Genomic DNA, 17,887 nt, shown 5'->3' on the forward strand with positions numbered 1-17,887 from the left:
CGGTTTATTAAATGCCATATTGCAAGATGCTAGGTTTTATAGACTGGAAAGGGCTCTTCAATTAGAAAGGTAAAGGCCTGAGGATGAGCCCAACTGTTCTTTTATTTCCAGGGAATACTGAAGATGGGGAAAAATTAGGCCATATTGGAGTAGTGATTCTTAAAGTGTGGTTCCCGGACCAGCACCATCCATATCACCCGGGAACTTGTTAGAAAAATAAATGATCAGGCCCCATCCTTCCAACTTAACAACCAGAAACCTGTTTTAATAGCTCCTCCAAGGCACTCGGGTTCATGCTCAAGTTGCAGACGTGCACTGAGCTGTGGTCCTCACCCTGGCTGCCTGTTCTTGTCACCTGGTAAAGTTGTCATTGAGATGCCCCCGCCCACCCCAGACCAATTAAATCAGAAGAACTGGGACTGCAGCCTCAGCTCGGCTGCTTATGCAAAGCAGCGCGAGTGATGTAAATGTGCAGCCTGGGTTGAGAGCCACTCTGTACCACAGAAAGAGAGATTTAGATTAGATACTTGGGATTTCTGACTTTACATTTTGTTCAAAGTAATCATGGTTACTGAATGAATTTCTGTCAAAGAAAAAGCTCTTGAGAAGTGGAGAGATTTCCATCTTAGAGATGGTGAGGTTAGTAAGAAACTCCAAAAGTATCCAAATCTTGTACCAAACCCAGTGGTAATACAAGTATTTAAAAACTCATCCAGCAACCAGGTGCTCCCCCCGGGGGGAAGGGCTGGCAGTCCCCACAGTAGGAAGTCATTATGGAAGCCGTGCACTGAAGGCAGCAGAGAGAGAAACCATGCCTCTCACACACCTCCAGTCCAGGTGCACAGTCCCCCAAGGGAGCTCAGAGCCTCGCACTCACTTTGCTTTGAAGGCCCACGACCCAGGGTGTGTGAGACACGCCTCTTCTTACCAGTGTCTGCTGTTACCCAATGTGCACAGTGATGACCACCTGTCAGGATGGAACTCCAGGGGTCGACTCCCATAGGGTGGGCGGAATCCCCGCATCACGGCTTAACTAATAAACTGTGAGCTGAGGCCAGCCTCCCCTAATCGGGCAATTGGCAGCTAGCCCATTAAAAGTGTGTTCCTCAAACTGGGGTCCTCTGGCACAGTCCACACGAAAAGGGATGTGAGCATTACTGAAATATAAGGAACATTGTCAATTCTTTTCAACAGGAAGAGGTAACATTCTGTGGAATGTTTCTGGAGAAATATTAGGCCTACCTTCATGTCCCTACACTGTGAGAGTTAAGACAAAATTCTCCCTTAAAAAGTTTTTTTTAAAGATCAAATAGCAAAGACTAGGGCCAGTTCAACAACCGGCTCATGAGTGTATATATGAAAACACCACCATTATCATAACATCACGGAGTGAATCGTGAGTAGCCAAGTTTTGGGGTATTATACACTCTCTCCCCAAGGAAAAGGGTGAGGATAGAAAGAAAAGGAAGAGACAAAGATCAAGCTTTTGTATCCCCAATGCCTATCACTATGCAGACTTTGGAGTTGAACCAACTTGGGTTTGAATTTTGACCATGCAATTTATTTGCTGTCTATAATTGAACATTAAGCTTATGAATTTCAGGTTTTTCATCTGTAAAATGAGGATAACAATCTTGAGTACTGGTTAAAGTGAGCAGAACGAAGGAATGGGTTGCATTCAGCACAGTGCCTAGGAAATAGGAAATAAGATAGTATCTGTGATCAGTAATTATTCACCCTTGAACAACCAACTGAAGCTTCACTATCTTGGTGAAGGCTTCCTTGACAAAAATGCTTACACACACACACACACACACACACACACACACACACAGTCTTTGTGGCTCCAGACTCCGAGTATGCATGTAGATTTTAGTTGTTAGTTTATATTGCAACTGCTTGTTTATATGTCTGTAAAGATTTTCTTAAGAGACCATGCCTTTGTATACCCAATACCTGGCACACACCTGGTGCATCATATACTATACAATGAGTGAATGAATGAATGAATGAATGCTTGAAGAAAGCAAGCAAGCTGCTGCATTTTCATAGTAATGAGATTAGAGGAAGCTTACTAGTAATTAGGAAAGCAAGAATGGAAAGAATGACACAGAAGAGAGAAACGCAAAGAAATTGATAGTAATGGTTGACTATGGGATATGAGCAGTGAAGGAGCATTGTTCTGCAGAGTTTTCTAATTATAGTCTATCACAGATAGAGTTCATCCAGAAAGTCCTTCTCTGAGAATTTTCTGGGAGTGGGGGTTGGGAGGGAGGAGGAGGAAAGCTTACACTAACACTTAGAAAAGACTTATTTGATTGTTTGGTTTTACCCTGTCCTCTGAAACCAGCCCATCCAGAGCAAACACCTCCTGGACATCACTCCTGAGCAATCTGCTCATCCAGAATGACTCTTAACCATTTTCTCCATTGCAGGGCTAACTAGAGAAATAAGATTCAATCAGCGAAGAAAGCGGTAGGAGATTTTTCTCTTGGCCATGTAGGCATGGGAAACTGCCCCTCCTGCCCCTGCAAATCAGGCTTTGGAAATGGACCAGTCATCTAAAAAGCCTGCAATATGTATTACCTACACCAATCCCCAGGCCATGTTTCACAGTCATGGGGGTTAGTCCCTGGAGAAGCAGGCCCACTGAGCAAGCCATTGGCCTTCATCTTTAGACTTCAATTGCCATTCGTCAGCACAAACATTTTAGAGCCTCATCAGCTCGGCCCTAGTCTGCGTCCAGGATATCTCTGTCATTGTGAGCACTCACCGCATCCTGAGAGCTGAGCACCTCCAGAATGCTGTTGAGTAGCTCCACGCAGAACCTCTTCTCCTGCAGCTGCTGCTGGGACCCGTCGTCCTTTTGCTCGAGCAGCTCCTTCAGCTCTCTGGTGATGACAGGAAGCAGGATGTCCCGGCATTCTGGAATGAAGGCAGGGTAGATGTGCTTGAGCATCCCCATTGCTTACTTTCCTTTCCTTGTTATTTTTAGAAAACTTTTCATTAAATAACTAATTCAAGAATATAGGCTCCTTGTAAAAATGTTAATATTAAAGATTAGGTTAAGATTCCCATAGAAAGTCACTCACCATTCTGGTCCCTCCCCCAACCTGTTCGGACTGGCCATAAAAACAGAGCTAGAGAATAATTAAGACCAGATTGTGTGTTTTTCCTTAAAAGTTCATTCTGTTGGGATTCTAGTCGTGATACCTCCATTTGATTCCATCACAAAGATATGAATCCCAGAGAATAGGCCAGTTTGGAGATTTTTAGATATTAACAAAGATCTCCTTGGGAAGTAATTAAACTTTAAATTCTAATTAAAATTGAGCAAAATTAGTAAATTCCTATGGAAAAGTCTAGTAGAGAGCTCTCCATCCTAGAAGTGTTTAAGCAGAGGTAGTTGTCTATGGAGAGGCATTCAGTATATCAGATCAGCCCAGCCTGTGGCTCAGTTGGTTGAGCATCATCCCATGCACCAGGAGGTTGCTGGTTTGCACATGCCCCGGTTGCAATAGGGGACATGCAGGAGGCAGCCAACGGATATTTCTCACTGATGTTTCTATCTCTCTCTCTCTCTCCCTTTCCCTTCCTCTCTCTGAAATCAATAAGAAAGCATATTAAAAGATGTTCTTAAAGTATCAGATGTAGGGCTGAACTGAATGACTGTTAAAACCCATCAAATATTCTATGATTCCAGACAATATCGGTTCAGAGGAAGTATCAGGAAGCAGGACATCTTTGCTGGGGGAAAGGCAGTGTACATGTTTACACTGCTTACAAACCACTGTGGCTGTGGGCACTGCCGCGGTTTACCAATCTGAAAGTCATCTACTTTACAGATCAAAAACCGCATCCCCAACAAGACAAAGCCTCCTGGTGCTGAGAGTCAGTGAGATTTTAGCCGAGGAAGCCATTAATAATGGAGCCTGTTTTTCGGAAGTACTTTTGTCTTCTTGTGAACCATGATTTCTCAGAAACGTCTGGCTCCTCCGTTTGGAGATGAAATGATTTTTCTCCTTTGTAATTGGAGCTGTGAAATCCTATTAGTCTGTAAGGCTTCGGGAAACAGCATCTCTAAATTGCAGCTTGATTGTCAAGCAAACAAACACAAATGATTTAAAAGATAAATATTGCAGAGCCTCAGATCAATCTTTCTAGGCAGAGGCAATGAGTATGAAAAACCTGCAAACCCAGCCTGGGACCAAGTGCCTGACACAAGCTAAAGACCTGCCAGCCAGTGACAAGCCTAAATTGCAATTCAGACCAGGTACCGAGGAGCCTGCAGAGCTACTCAGCTCTGTGTTTTCATAGAAAAGAGTCTTCATGTGTCAAAGTGGCTGCAGAAAGGAAGCTGCAGTGTTTCTGGGCCCTGCTTTCTTTCCAGAAAGTTCTGTCCTGTGGTAGAAGTTGCTAGCGCCTGAATGCACAGCTCTCCTGAAATGTGACACGCTTTCACAATCATTTCACGGCCCAGGGACACTGCAAATAAGATGCTCCTTTTCCTCACCTCTTTCTCCCCAATATCAGCCCCACAGAAAGAATGAAATGGAGATCCTTTGTCCACTTTGGAAAACCACCTTGAGATGCATCTGGCTAAAAAGCACCAGTGGCCACGGCCATGGCCCTAGGAGGGAGACATTCCCGGGGACACCTCCCAACTTCCCATCTGTGCACAGGCCTGCTCCTGCTCCTCAGCTCCCTCTCAGGAGGAAGACATCCCCGTCACACTGTCAACCAGCAAATTTGATTCCTCCTTGCTCTCCCCAACATCCACTCCACCATGAAGTCATATCTACTTCCATCTCCTGTGCCAAGTCTCCCACCCTGGCCTCCCCACTTTCAGTCTCAGGAGCAGAAATTTCCCTCAAACTGTAGCCTGACCACAAGGCGCCTCCTTGAAGTTTCTCAGGCGTCTCCTATTGCCCTGAGGGTGAGTTTGGTAAGCTCTTTGTGACCAAGCCCTTCTACCTGTCCAGCCCCCTCTTCCCACGCTACCCAGCCCTGTCTGTCCTCCTGCTGGACCTTTGTACGTTATTTCTTTGCCCATAATGCTCTTACCCACCCATCTTCTCACTAACCGCTTCCTACCCTCTAGATCAGTGGTTCTCAACCTTTTGGCTCTTTAAATACAGTTCCTCATGTTGTGACCCAACCATAAAATTATTTTTGTTGCTACTTCATAACTGTAGTGTTGCTATTGTTATGAATCGCAATGTAAATATCTGATATGCAGGATGGTCTTAGGCGACCGCTGTGAAAGGGTCGTTCAACCGCCAAAGGGTCGCGACCCACAGGTTGGGAACCGCTGCTCTAGATCTTCACAGAGATGCAAATCCCCTTGGACAATATTCCTGACACCAACCTCTGATCTGGGTGACCCTGTTCTGCGCTCCTGTAGTGCCCAGACTTGACTTCTGCCTCACCATTGGTCACCCTCTGTGGTCATTGTCTATGTAACAGGACAAGTGAGACTCTTATCATCCCATAAATAAAACTGTGGCCTAAAGCTGAAAACAAAAGGTGTAACTGCCTCACATTCTAAATTCATATTGTCTCTGGAAGCTGGGGTACACCATCATCCCTTGAGGATTTTGAGAGGTATGGGTTCAGTATGAGCCCAGAACTGAGGGAGGGTCCGAAGGGGCCTGTGCATGGAATCAATGTTCACATGCAGAAGCCACCTCCCTGAAGCTGAGAACCAAAAGAACCACCCATAAAATCCATGAGGATGAGACTGGCACCCCAGGCACATCCTGGTTCCACCAGCACAATGAGGAGACCGGGAGCATTCTGGAGCCCCTCTCCTACTATGGGAGCAAGGTTAAAGACAGTCACATCTTCAGTGTGGTCACCCCCTTTCTAAGCCTGCCCCTGGATGCGCTGCCTGCACTTGAAATTTCACTCCGCTCACAGCCAGCCCTTCCTCGCTGGCACCGGTTAATCCCCAGGTTAATCCACTCTTCACTCCTGCTCGATTTTCACAGGCTCTAAGGTGAAACTCATTCTGCTCCGGCTGAGTTCCTATTGACTGCAAGGAGAATTCAGCTCAGCTCAACCCTCTTGGGGGAAGGTGAGGAACTTGTGGCTGTCAAGGATCACCCTGCCCTCGCCCCAGGCCTTTTGGCAAACAAGTAATTGAAACTCCAAATTCTCCCGGGCAAGATCTGAACAGCCTAAGCGCAGCTCTGCTCGGCTGCTTTTCTTCCACGGGCTTGGGGAGCATCTGCACATGTCAGAGGCCTCTTGGTCCCATCAGCCAGACTCGCAGGGGCCTCCACAGACACCTCTCCAGTCTGATGGATAGCAATTTCCTCTCACAACCTCCCTCCTCTAGCTGGTGGGACAGGGAGAAAAGCAATTCCACCCACCAGGAAATCAATAACTATCCACAAACTTCATATTCCAGATCAGGTTACAAGCCTCTTACAACTCTACTAGCGTTTCCCCTAACGCACTCTTCACGATTCACTTCCCCACCTCCCAGAAAACATGCCTAATTATAAGGTCCAGAACCATCCCTCACTCTCCTCCTGATGAACCCCAAGGGCCAAAGAACATCTCCCCAGCTAAACCAACACAGCCCACTTAGGAGACCTCAGAACTCGGCAGCTGTAAAAATCCTCATCAGATATCCCAGAAAGGTGAAACCCCAGGAGAGAAATGGACTTCCAGAACTTAATTGTAAATACTCACTTAAAGTCCAACCCAACTATTGCTTTTACCATACATCCATTATCCTTAGCATAAAGCATGCCATTGTACTAAACCTATAAGCTAACGCCCTACAATAAGTTGGTACTTGCCATTCAGACGCACAGTGACAGCAGGAAAAGTAAATCGATGTGTAAGTGCTAGAATCTTTAAGAAAATGTATGTTTATGTCTAAAAATGTCTGATTATAAATATAAATTATAAATATAAATTAAAATTTACTGATTATAAATATAATGTGTAAGCTCTGATAATCTACATGCAACATATTTATATTAATGAATAGCTACTACAGCAGGCACTGTTCTTGGGGATATTATATGCTATTGGAGTATCAGAAATAATTTAAGAAGGTATTCATTGTCTTGGATTAGAGTCTCCAGAAGCAAGCTCTAAGATGAAGCTTGGGTGAAGGTGACTTACTTATTAGGAGGTGTTTCAGAAACCTCTGGAAGGGCCATGAGGGAAGGAGGCCAGGCAGCGTACAGAGGCAGGCAAGTCTCACATCGGGAGCTCCGCAGACAGCGTGGGCCACAGGGGCAGAGCGGCAGGAGTGGTGAAACCTTGGGGATGGACAGCCCCAGGCACTGTGGGTGCTCTGGGTACCCAGGCGAAGCAGGCCCCCACGGCCGGAGGGCAGCCCTGCGAGGCTGGAGCTGGTCGCTGAGGGAGAAAGCCTTCCTGGAGCGATGCACAGAAATGATCGTGGATCCCAGGAGACCTGGGCAGATCCCTGAGAGCTGATGCTACAGAAACACACACTGTCAGCTGCCCGCAAAATAGTGAATGGGGCAGCGGGAGACGCAGGGGCTGGAGTGAGCAGGGAAGACTGCCTCACGTGAGCAGTCAAGAAGGCCTCCCTGAGATGGAGACACTTGAGCTGAGACCCAGGGGTGAGAAGGGAACTACCTACAAGGATCTCAGGGACAAGCATCCCAAGCAGAAGAAATGGCATGCAAAGGCCCTGGGGTGGAAATCTGCTTAGCTTGTTGGATGGATAGCATATGGAGGTGAGTGTGACTGGAATTATAGGAAATGGGGGGCATAATATGAGACAATAAACTTGGAGATCCTGACTGGGACCAGGTCTCATTAGACCCTGTGGCCCATGGCACCGAGTTTGATTACTAGGTGGAGATAAATATGTTTTGTTTTTGTATTTTTAATGAAGAGAGGAGGGAGGGTCTAGAAAGAGAGGCATAAGAACACTGAGGAAGCTTTTTGTAGAGGGAAAGAAGAGTTATACTATTGATTGAGCCCTCACTCTCTACCAGGCATTCTCTCTATGAAGAAGTATATCATTATACCCATTTTATAGATTAGAAAACTGAAGCTCAAAGAGATACAGTAACTTACTTAAGATCACATACCTAGAAAGTGGCAGAGCTGGGGTTTAAACCCAGGAAATATGATTTCAGAGTTCGTGTTCACATCTACTAAGCTCTCTTGCCTCCTTACTGTAACAGTGAAGGGGAGAAAAGATAAAAGTTTGATGAGTTAGTGGCAGGAGAGAGATGCAGAAGTGGACATAATTGGGGTACAGTCTGGAGGCAGTGTCAACACAGCTTGCTGATGGATGAAATGTGCTGTACAGATGTGTATGCATATGCATTTTGAGCATGCCACTGAGAGAATCATAGATTGGTTTTAGGGCTTATCAAATTAGGATCTAATCATGGCGATCATTCCACCGCCTCAACTAGCAAGTAATGAAAGGCTTCCGTTGACATTTCTCTGATGATATGGAGTGGCTACAGATGTGGCCTGTCTATCATCACACCTCCAGAGGCTGTTAGGGCAGAATAATTGACAGCTACCTGGACTTGCAGCTCCCCCTCACACCTTCCAAGATCATGTACCCTGCCATTGCTGACCATGCTGCCATGGCCTCCTCCCTGCCAGCGCACTCATTCAACCACCAACCACCTCCATAGAAAGAGCTTTTAGGCCCTAGCTGGTTTGGCTCAGTGGTAAGATGTCGGCCCTGGGTTCGAGAAGGGTTGCAGGTTCAATTCGGGTCAAGGGCACATACTTCAGGATTGGCCTTGGTTGGGGCGCATGTAGGAGGCAACCAATCTACGTATCTCTCACACATCAATGTTTCTCTCTCCCTCTCTTCTCTCCCCCTCCTTTCCACTCTCTCTAAACATCAATGGAGAAATATCCTTGGGTGAGGATTAACAACAAAAAAGAAAGTTCTTTTAGGAAAACAAAGGTGCAGATATAGCCAACTGAGTCATGACCCCAAATGTGACTTGTGCCCTAATGCTTAGGATGATTGCCTTTGCGATGCCATGCCAGATGAGTGTGGCTCAGCCTGCTAGCACACTGCCTCCCCCACCTCCTCACCCTGGCTCACAGAAGGACACGCAGAGGAGATGGCTTGGGGCTGAGCCAAGCAGCTTCTATACTGAACAAATCTGGGAAGGCTTGAAAAGAAGGTTCCCATCAAAGCAACGTGCTCCATTTCACATTCACGCAATAGGAGAAATGAGTCATGGTAGCTTTTTGACTGCAAGGAGTTGTGTCTTTTATCCCTTGACCCCATTTGATTCCAATTCAGTGACATCTGGCATTCAAATCAATTTATAAGCACTTAGGACACCTGTTATAACAGGCTTACATCCTCACCCCTCCAGGCTTATCACTGCAGACCCACTGCCTCTCTCTGCATCACGCTACACAGGATCCCTTAATCCCATCACCTCAGCTTCTGTTCCCTCTGGAGACTTATGCGGTTGCCTGGCTCCATGAATTTCAATCTTTACTCTAGCAGTGGTTCTTGAAATACCGCCTAATAAGTAAGTCACCTTCCCCCAGGCCTCATCTTAGAGCTTGCTTCTAGGACCCAACCCAAGACAATGAATATCTTCTTAAATTATTCCCACCTTCAAGCCTTTCTAAGCTAGTCCATGGTCACATACATACCTGAGTTTTCTCATCAGTAGGAGTCATGATAACAGATATATTTTCATAAAGGACAGAAGCCATTTCCTGGAAAGCCATCGGAAGTGAGCGGAAGTGGGAGAGTGGAATATTGAGTTTGAGAGACACGCAATGTGTTGTGCTCCTGCTGGGTTGCAGGCACCATGTTGGGAATGTATTTGATCCTATCCAAACCTATATATTGCCCAGGGTCACAGCGTGACCTCTTAACTAGTGGGTCCACAACAGAGGCTAGATTCTGACACAGACCTGCCCGACTCCAGGGCCAACATGAATCCAACCTCATTCACAGGCTCCTGGGTGCAGACAATGACTCCCAACCCCTGGGCTCGGCAGGCTTGAGGCAGCCACCCTTGAATTTGCTGGGTCCCATAAGCTCTTTAAACAGAAAATTAAAGACTCTGGGTGGTTGGTTTGATTAATGTCTAGCTCAATTAAAAGAGAGCAAGTTACAATCCCAGGAAAATAAAAAAAAAAACAGAAACCCCAGTCCTAGAATTCAACAACAGTGAGCATTCATCAACTCCGTGATTTAGTCTTTAGTCCAGCCACTCATTTCTTTCGTATCTTTTAACCATCTATTCAGCTACTCATGTCACTGCAGCTGACTAGCCAACAGCGATCATGACCCTCCAACCTTTCACCATCTTTCCCTCAGAAGACAGTGAGAGCCTGGGGTGGAGTATCTAATCTCAATCAAGTCACGTCTGCCACAGTTCCGGGCACAATGCCTGTCACGCAGTGGGATCCTAACAAGCATTAGATGAATAAATGTCTGCTAATTTCAGAGAGTGAGCCCTCTCTGCTTACACTTAAGGCAACTCTCAGAATTAGAACTCTATTTAGTGTTGAGTTATTTTAAAATTTATTCTTCTGTGCTGTCCTTGAAGAAACAAGACCTTGGTGTTTCCTCACCTTCACCCCTGCCCTGAGCACCCATTCTGGCAATATCTTCTCATTCTTGGCTTCCCCCCATGGGAGGTAGGTATGGGGAAATGGGTACAACTCTGGATTGAGAGTTTACAGACCTAGGCTTGCACACAGCCTTACTACTGCCAGGCTGTGTGACCTCAGACAGGTCATTTTACCTCCCTTCCTCCAAAAAATAGGGATTGAAATGGCTTTTTCATGAGAAAGCATTACACACATTCAGTTGCAGCTACTATGTGTAACGTGGCATGGGATCTGTGCGTCTCTCCCTCAGATGTTCCTGGGTGCAAAACCGAGCATGCTGGAAGTGCAAGGTCCGTTAGCTGTAGCTGATGCACACACTCGACAAAACACCTGGTCCAGGCTGGAATGAAATGGACTGGGAGCTATTATCTGTATCATTCACACAAAGTGCGCTTTGTCTGAAACACCAGACTCGGAGAATTGAGTTTCAAGAGGCGGGTATAAATTGAAATAATTGGGAAAAATGCCTGGGATCTTCGTGTTCCCTTTGTGTGTGGATAGACAAGAAGAGCTCAGGCAAGCGTTCTCAGAGCATCCTTTTACATTTCTGCTTACAGCTTAGAATAACAATGCCACTTACCAGCAATCCTCAAGCCACACTCAAACAATCCTATATCATATCACTGCAATCGCAAAACTTACAAATATAGAAAAGAACAACAACAACAAAAAAAAAAAAAAAAAAAAAAAAAACCACAGCAGTGTTTTGGATCAATATGAGCAGCCGGTATTCCATTTCTGGGGAAAGCGCACATTAAAGGCCTCTTGTTTACATTTTAAGGCTAACAGAGGGGCTCTTCATTTCAGAGAATTAAATGAGAAAATTCCCCTGGATTCAAGCATTAGCAAAATGGAATGGTTGCGTGATTGTTTCCAATCATCTTTCCCTCACCTTCCCCATAACAGTGCCAAAGGCGAGGAGGCTGGGGTCCTGTGCGTGGATAGCCCCACACATGTAAAATCTAGTGCTGTTTATTACAAAGGGAAAACAGAGAACCAGCTGAAGAATTGGAAACGCACTTCAAAGACGCAGGAGGAAAATCACTGTCATCCCTCTCCCCTTTAAATCAAAATGGAAATGGGGGAATGTCTCCTTCTGGCCTGGTTTTCTTTTCTAACAGGACTCAGCAGAGAAGGTGGAGGTTGGAGGCAGCCTGAGGGGGCGGGGGCTTCTCCTGCTTCATTTCTCCATCCCTGCAAACGAGCCAACAGAGCCCTCCCCTGAAGGCCCACAGCAAAAGCAATTTCAGAAATGACTCACACACTTAGGCCCACTATTTAAATGGAAGGATCAAAGAGATTCTAAAGCGAATGAAGAGGAAACTGGTTTAGTATGAGAAGGGAGGAAATAAAGAGAATAAATATCAGTCAATGACCAGTAATGAGCTTTCTTACAAAGAGAGGACAATACATGGCCCTTGCCCGTGGGCAGTCCAAGTGTAATAAAGAACCGGTCAACTGGCAGGACAGTAGAGAAGCAAGCACACATAAAATGAAACACGCTGGGTTTGCAAATACGTTCAGTCCCTGCTGATAAATCTCAAATTGTACTTTTATAAAACGGATATTAATATTATATTTGGGGCATGACATGTTGGTCTATTTATTATTGGTTTGTGTATTTCTTCATCTACTCTCTTAGTCCATAAAGAAGAGAGGAGAAAGACATGACATGCCAGCGTAAACATTCACGTAAGGTTCCAACCGCCCACGTGGCTCCTCACTAGCAGGACATCAGTGAGATAAAGGGAATCGTCCACATTCTTGAGTTTCCTGAGCATTGAGGCCGAAAAGAACAAATTCCTTTCGAGAAGCATAGCTTTCTGTGGCATGGAACCCTCAAATAAATCTTTCCTATTGCATTCTCATGTTAATGTCCTACATCAAGTTTAGTAGTGATTAGCTGCTTCTGACATCAAATGGTAGGATTTTAGCTCTGAAAAGACCATGAGCAAAGCTAATGGTTTTGACTCATTTGACTGTGTTATGTGGTCATGCACAACAGGAAAACAATAAATGGAGGTAGCTCGTGACTGTGTGCTTGCCCTTACACACCTTTGTTTATTTTTTTAAGTGAATAAAGTGCCTAGCATCATATATGGCTCAGGGGTGTAGAGTGAAGCAGATTAGTAAGAAACTAGGACAATTCCCTGGCAAATGGAATGAAGAAACTGAGCAAATGGTTGAACAACAGCCGGAATAGCTGAACAATTAACACCAGCTGATAAAGCACAAGACCCTATCCTCCCTGAGTGAAGATGCCTAAGATGGTTCAAATCACCATAGTCAGGGGATTAGGTAACAAAAACCAGTGAGATCCAGACTAAGCCACGATGAAGGTGAAACTAACCAGAGAATGACCCCATTTTAATACCTAGCACACTAAACAACATGCCCGGAAATCTAATGAATATTCTGTTTAGATGCTTCCTTGGGACCGCCTCTAAAATTTCCACGTATGGAAAATAGATAAAACTCTCAGGACAAAGAATAACAGCGTGCCCTCTCCTTTGAGCACGCCTATCCCCCTTTCTTCAGGTGTATCCTTTCCTCAGGTGTATCCTTTGCTTCTTCTATCCCAGTGGTCAGCAAACTGTGGCTCGCGAGCCACATGCGGCTCTTTGGCCCCTTGAGTGTGGCCATGAAGTTTCAATTGCACTGTACGTGCACGCCCGCACGTGGTATTTTGTGGAAAAGCAACACTCCAGGGGCCCTTCCTTTGCCTCACTTTCACTTGGACTTGTATCTTGATACTTTTCCTGCACTAGTCAAGAACTAACTGGGAACTTTCATGACTTCCTTTGCCTCACTTTCACTTGGACTTGTATCTTGATACTTTTCCTGCACTAGTCAAGAACTAACTCATGAAAGTTCCCAGACCTGTGCTGGGGCATGGCCAGCCCCTGACACAGACATGGACTGGTAACAATAGGACCAGGAGATAGGTGGTAAAGGTTGAGAGAAGAGACCAGATTCAAGGCATATATAAGAAAGATTCAAAGGCCTTAGTGCTTAATTGAAAGTGAAAAATGAGTCACAAGAAGAGTTGAGGGGCAGCTCCAAATGACTGGCAGAAAAATAATGGAAGAGGAGAGGGTTTTCATGAATGCAATGAATACTATTTTGGAAATGTTGAGTCTGACATTCAGACGCAGATGTCAAAGGGACGGCTGGCTAAATGTGTCTGAAAATGATCTAGTACAAAAGGTTAAGCATGAATTCAACTCTATGAAAGACACATTAACCATGGATGCCCCCCACAAAGAATCTATAATGGGCAATTACAGTGCATTTAGCAGAGAGTGAGTGGCTTATTACAGTTCATTTGGTGATATCATGAAGACCATGATGAACTGAGAAGAAGACAAAGAGGAGAAGGAGAAAATAAGGGTGGAGAAGGAAAACCAGAAAGTCCTGGGGTCTGAACGGGGATGGATGGGGAAAATATAAATACTGGGAATCTGGGACAAGACAGCTAAAAGGGGCTTGGAATGGAGGGACTTTCACTTGAAGTTTTTAGATCCTCATAAGGACAAGGTTTGGATAGAGCCCAAAGATGGTTAAGCAGCCAAAACTGCCCAGGTGATCTAACCAATGAGTGTGTCACATTGTCACTTTACCAAGCAGTGATGGTTGAGGGGGAGTTGGGGCAGGGCTTCCTGGGAACAGCAGGGGAGGACGATGAACACCCACAATGCACCTGACGTTCAAAGCTGGGATGGAACAGCAGCTACAGCCTGCCTTTTCCCTCACAAACTCTCCTGCAAGAGCATCATGCACAGCCTACCAGCCCCAGACAAGGAGAGAAGGGATGGAAAGAAATGTCAGCATTAAGGAGGCTCCACTCTCATTCATCTGATGCACTTAGTAAGGCATCAGGCCACAGGCAAATGTTAGAGTCAGTGATGGGGCGTGGATGTTACTGTCCTTATAACCTTGGGCAAGTCTCTTTATCTTAAAGTGGAGATAGTAAAAGCACCTCCCTTCACAAGGTTGTGAGAATGAAACAAGATCATACATGTAAAACACCAGAGACAGTAGCACACCTGGCCCATGATAAGCACTATAAAAGTGAAAACTATTGTTATTTACTTTTTTAAATATCCACCTGTAACTTTCTGGGCAATGGAAATATGCTATATTTTGACGTGGGTGGTGGTTGCATGGGTATACACACATGCAAAAAATTCCCTGATCTGTGCACTTAAGATGTGTATATTTTACTATATGTAAATTCTACCAAAATTAAAAATACATTCTGGTATCAGGTAGGTATTATTCCTTTCCCTGTTGATCATAGTGAACACAGTGAGGCTTGACGAAATCAAGCAAATTGCATAAGATATTGCACTGGGTCTCACGCTCAGGTGTTTAGATTCCAGAGCCAGTTCCTAAGTCATCTGAGCCTTGGTCCTCAATAGGATTCAAGGCATCAGTAACCCAAAGAAGCTGTCCCCAACTCTACATGGAGAATCTCTCGCATAAAGAGAGAGCAGCTCTTCTCTCCTCTCCCAGTCTTTCTCCCACCTCCTACCTTCTCATCTCAGCTCAGTTCCTTTGTCTCATTGACTATTAAAACCAAAATCCCTGCCAAGCAACAACCTTGCTCCTGACAAAGTGCACACATCCCATCAGGGAAACACCCAGCAGAGGACCAGTGGTGATTAAGGACTGAAGGGAACACCCTCCCCCCCAGCTCTCCAAACTCCCCAGGTCCAGAGATGCCCTACTACTCGATGGCGTGCACCCACTGTAAGTATGCATGCAGCTCCTTCCTACCAAAACAAAGAGCAGCAGCCAGAGAAGAGTGAGTGATCATAATTTGAGAGGTGCTGTAGAAATTAATTTTGCATGCCTCCTCCATTAGCAGTGTGTCTGAATTGACTTGAATATGCAAGTTATCCTGTTAATCTTCGATGTTAAAAAAGAATGTATCATCATTAACCTTCCTCGTCCTGAATGCAGTCTTTTTATTAGCCGTCATAGAAATGGCATTATTTCTTGGCATCTCAGCATTCTACCTCTTTGTATGCAGTTCTGCCAGTCACTTTGCAACATCTCTCCTGATTCAGAAGCCCATTTTTCAAAGGGCTGATTCTAACTGCCCATAAGTGACCAGAAGTTGACTCTGCCTTCCTTCTCTTTCTTCATATCCCTCTAAATGAGAATAAATTTCCCATTGAAGGAGCACTGCAGAAAACACACACATAATGGCCTACAGCACAAGGAGGCATGAATGAGTTCCGTGTGACACTGAGGGCAGGCAGGCTCTTGCTGGACCAGCGGTAACTGGTCTTCGGGGCTCCTGGATCCCTGGGGAGCTAAGTGACAGGTAAGCAGGAACTTTGCTTCAGGGAGCAGGAAAACAAATTAAACCGTATTCAAAGGTTAGCTATTAAAGATAATGGAAAAATCACTAAAACAGTGTACTTTAGTGTATCCTTCTTTCCATGTATTCACCCGATATAGGTAAATTATAGGAAAAAGAAAGTGACCTATCTATACCCCTATTTGATGAATAAGTTTAATATTCATTTTCCATTCATTTTAATCTTTAATGTGATAATAGTGGGAAAATGTTGGGTGAACTGCATTTTGCCACCTTTTTCTTCATTCATGCCCTCTCAATGAATAGCAAGATAATCAGAAATTAAAGTATTTCTTAGCAGGGTAACACAAGACAAGAATGAGGTCTAGACTAGAGCATTAGTCCCTGAAAAATAACACTAGTTTCTGTTCTCAATAAATGCAACAACGGCATACAGTCTATCATGGAAAATATTCACAAAAGTCCCTACATACAAAACTAAATTGGCAACCAAACCATCTGTTTAGGTTGTAGCAAAGTTACTGATAATGAGATTGTCAATATTTCTGAGTTCATCTCTGATATATAGTTTTTATGTTTTCCTCTTAAATCTAATAATTGTTTTTCTGGCTGCTACATAAACAAAGGCATGACATGAATAAGAAAGAGTCTGGAATTCAGCTACATCTATCCTCAAAGGGCTCAGAGCATTCACAAGGGCAGAATCCAATCTTTTCTAAGCTTTAGTTAACCATTATTGTTGCTAATGTGAAACTCACCATGGATTCCTCATCATTTGCAGCCTGCACTGTTATTTACTTGATATTTTTCCTAAAGTAGATGCATTCTCATCTGTTTACATTTATTTTACATGAAAAATATGCTTCTCAACATGGAAAACCTGTATCCTTGCCATCGATGGCAGGGTAAGTGTACCAATACTATGCAAACAAAACACTTTTGTTAAATTGTCAGAGGAGCTTAGTACTGAGGTCTGCTCTCACTTTGTTATCAAAGGACATTAGTAGAGAAGGATTCAAGGCAAAATAGGAACGTCCTGCCATCCCTGCCATAGAAAGGCTGAAAGGGAGTTGGAAGAAAATGAATGATCTGCTTCTGTGATGCAGTACTTTATCTGTGTACCTAAAATGACCCTGCGTGCCAAGGAGAATAATCTGGCATACGGTAGTACATGCCCAACGTTGAGAAACACAAGTTAAAAGAAAAAAATAGAAACTAGGATTTCCTGGCTTCTCATCTCTGTGGCCAACTCGCGGTGCGACCTTGGGCAGGTCATGCCCACTCTTTGGATTGGTGTCCTTGGCTGTAACAGGAGGAGGTTGGACTAGGCAATCTCTCCAAGGATTCACTCAACTCCATGTGTCTGTGTTTTGTGAAACCTTTAAACACATTCTAGAACATCTCATCATCATCTAAAGTATGTGCTTGTTAATTGCATTTACCCTGTTATGTGAAAGTCTTACAGGAACAAATAGGAAAGATTTGAAAAGATCAGCTACTCTGGGGCAAAGGAGCCTTTTGAAGCTGTTGTGTTGGGGAGAAAAATCAATAAAATCGACTGCACTCCGGGCACAGCAGCAGCTGACTGTCCAGGATCCATGCCCGCGCATCCCTTGGCTGAGAGCCAGGGGCAAAGCACCGACTTCAAGCGGCCCTCACAGACCACCTGGCCAACGGCCTGGGTCAGGTGTAGTTTATGCAGGCGAGTGACAGAGTGTGCTGACTCAAACTACCAGTGTGACTTCCCCCTTCCCATGAGAAGAACAGACTGAGGGGGGAAACACACACATCACCCAGACCAGTAGTTCAAAACAAGGCAAGTTTGCTCATTTGTAAGATTTGGTGCAGTTAAATAAATTTCTCCATTGTATAAGAATGACAGAAAACTATAAAGTTTCTATAAAAATTATACAAAGTAAATATTATTGTAATTATGGTAAT

General features: G+C 44.6%; 1 protein-coding gene across 4 annotated transcripts in view; it reads right to left on the reverse strand.

Moving 5' to 3' along the window:
- Nucleotides 1-17,887, reverse strand: part of DOCK2 (dedicator of cytokinesis 2) — a 372,626-nt gene that overhangs the window by 222,563 nt on the left and 132,176 nt on the right. For all 4 annotated transcript variants that reach the window (XM_070414430.1, XM_070414429.1, XM_070414433.1 and 1 more), the window contains one exon: nucleotides 2,774-2,925. In XM_070414430.1, the coding sequence (XP_070270531.1) occupies nucleotides 2,774-2,925 (152 nt within the window). The remainder of the gene's footprint in view (nucleotides 1-2,773; nucleotides 2,926-17,887) is intronic.

This window comes from Myotis yumanensis, unplaced genomic scaffold (assembly GCF_028538775.1).
Source record: "Myotis yumanensis isolate MYYU_CA2020_CCGP unplaced genomic scaffold, mMyoYum1.0.hap1 SCAF_5, whole genome shotgun sequence".
NCBI lineage: Eukaryota > Metazoa > Chordata > Mammalia > Chiroptera > Vespertilionidae > Myotis > Myotis yumanensis.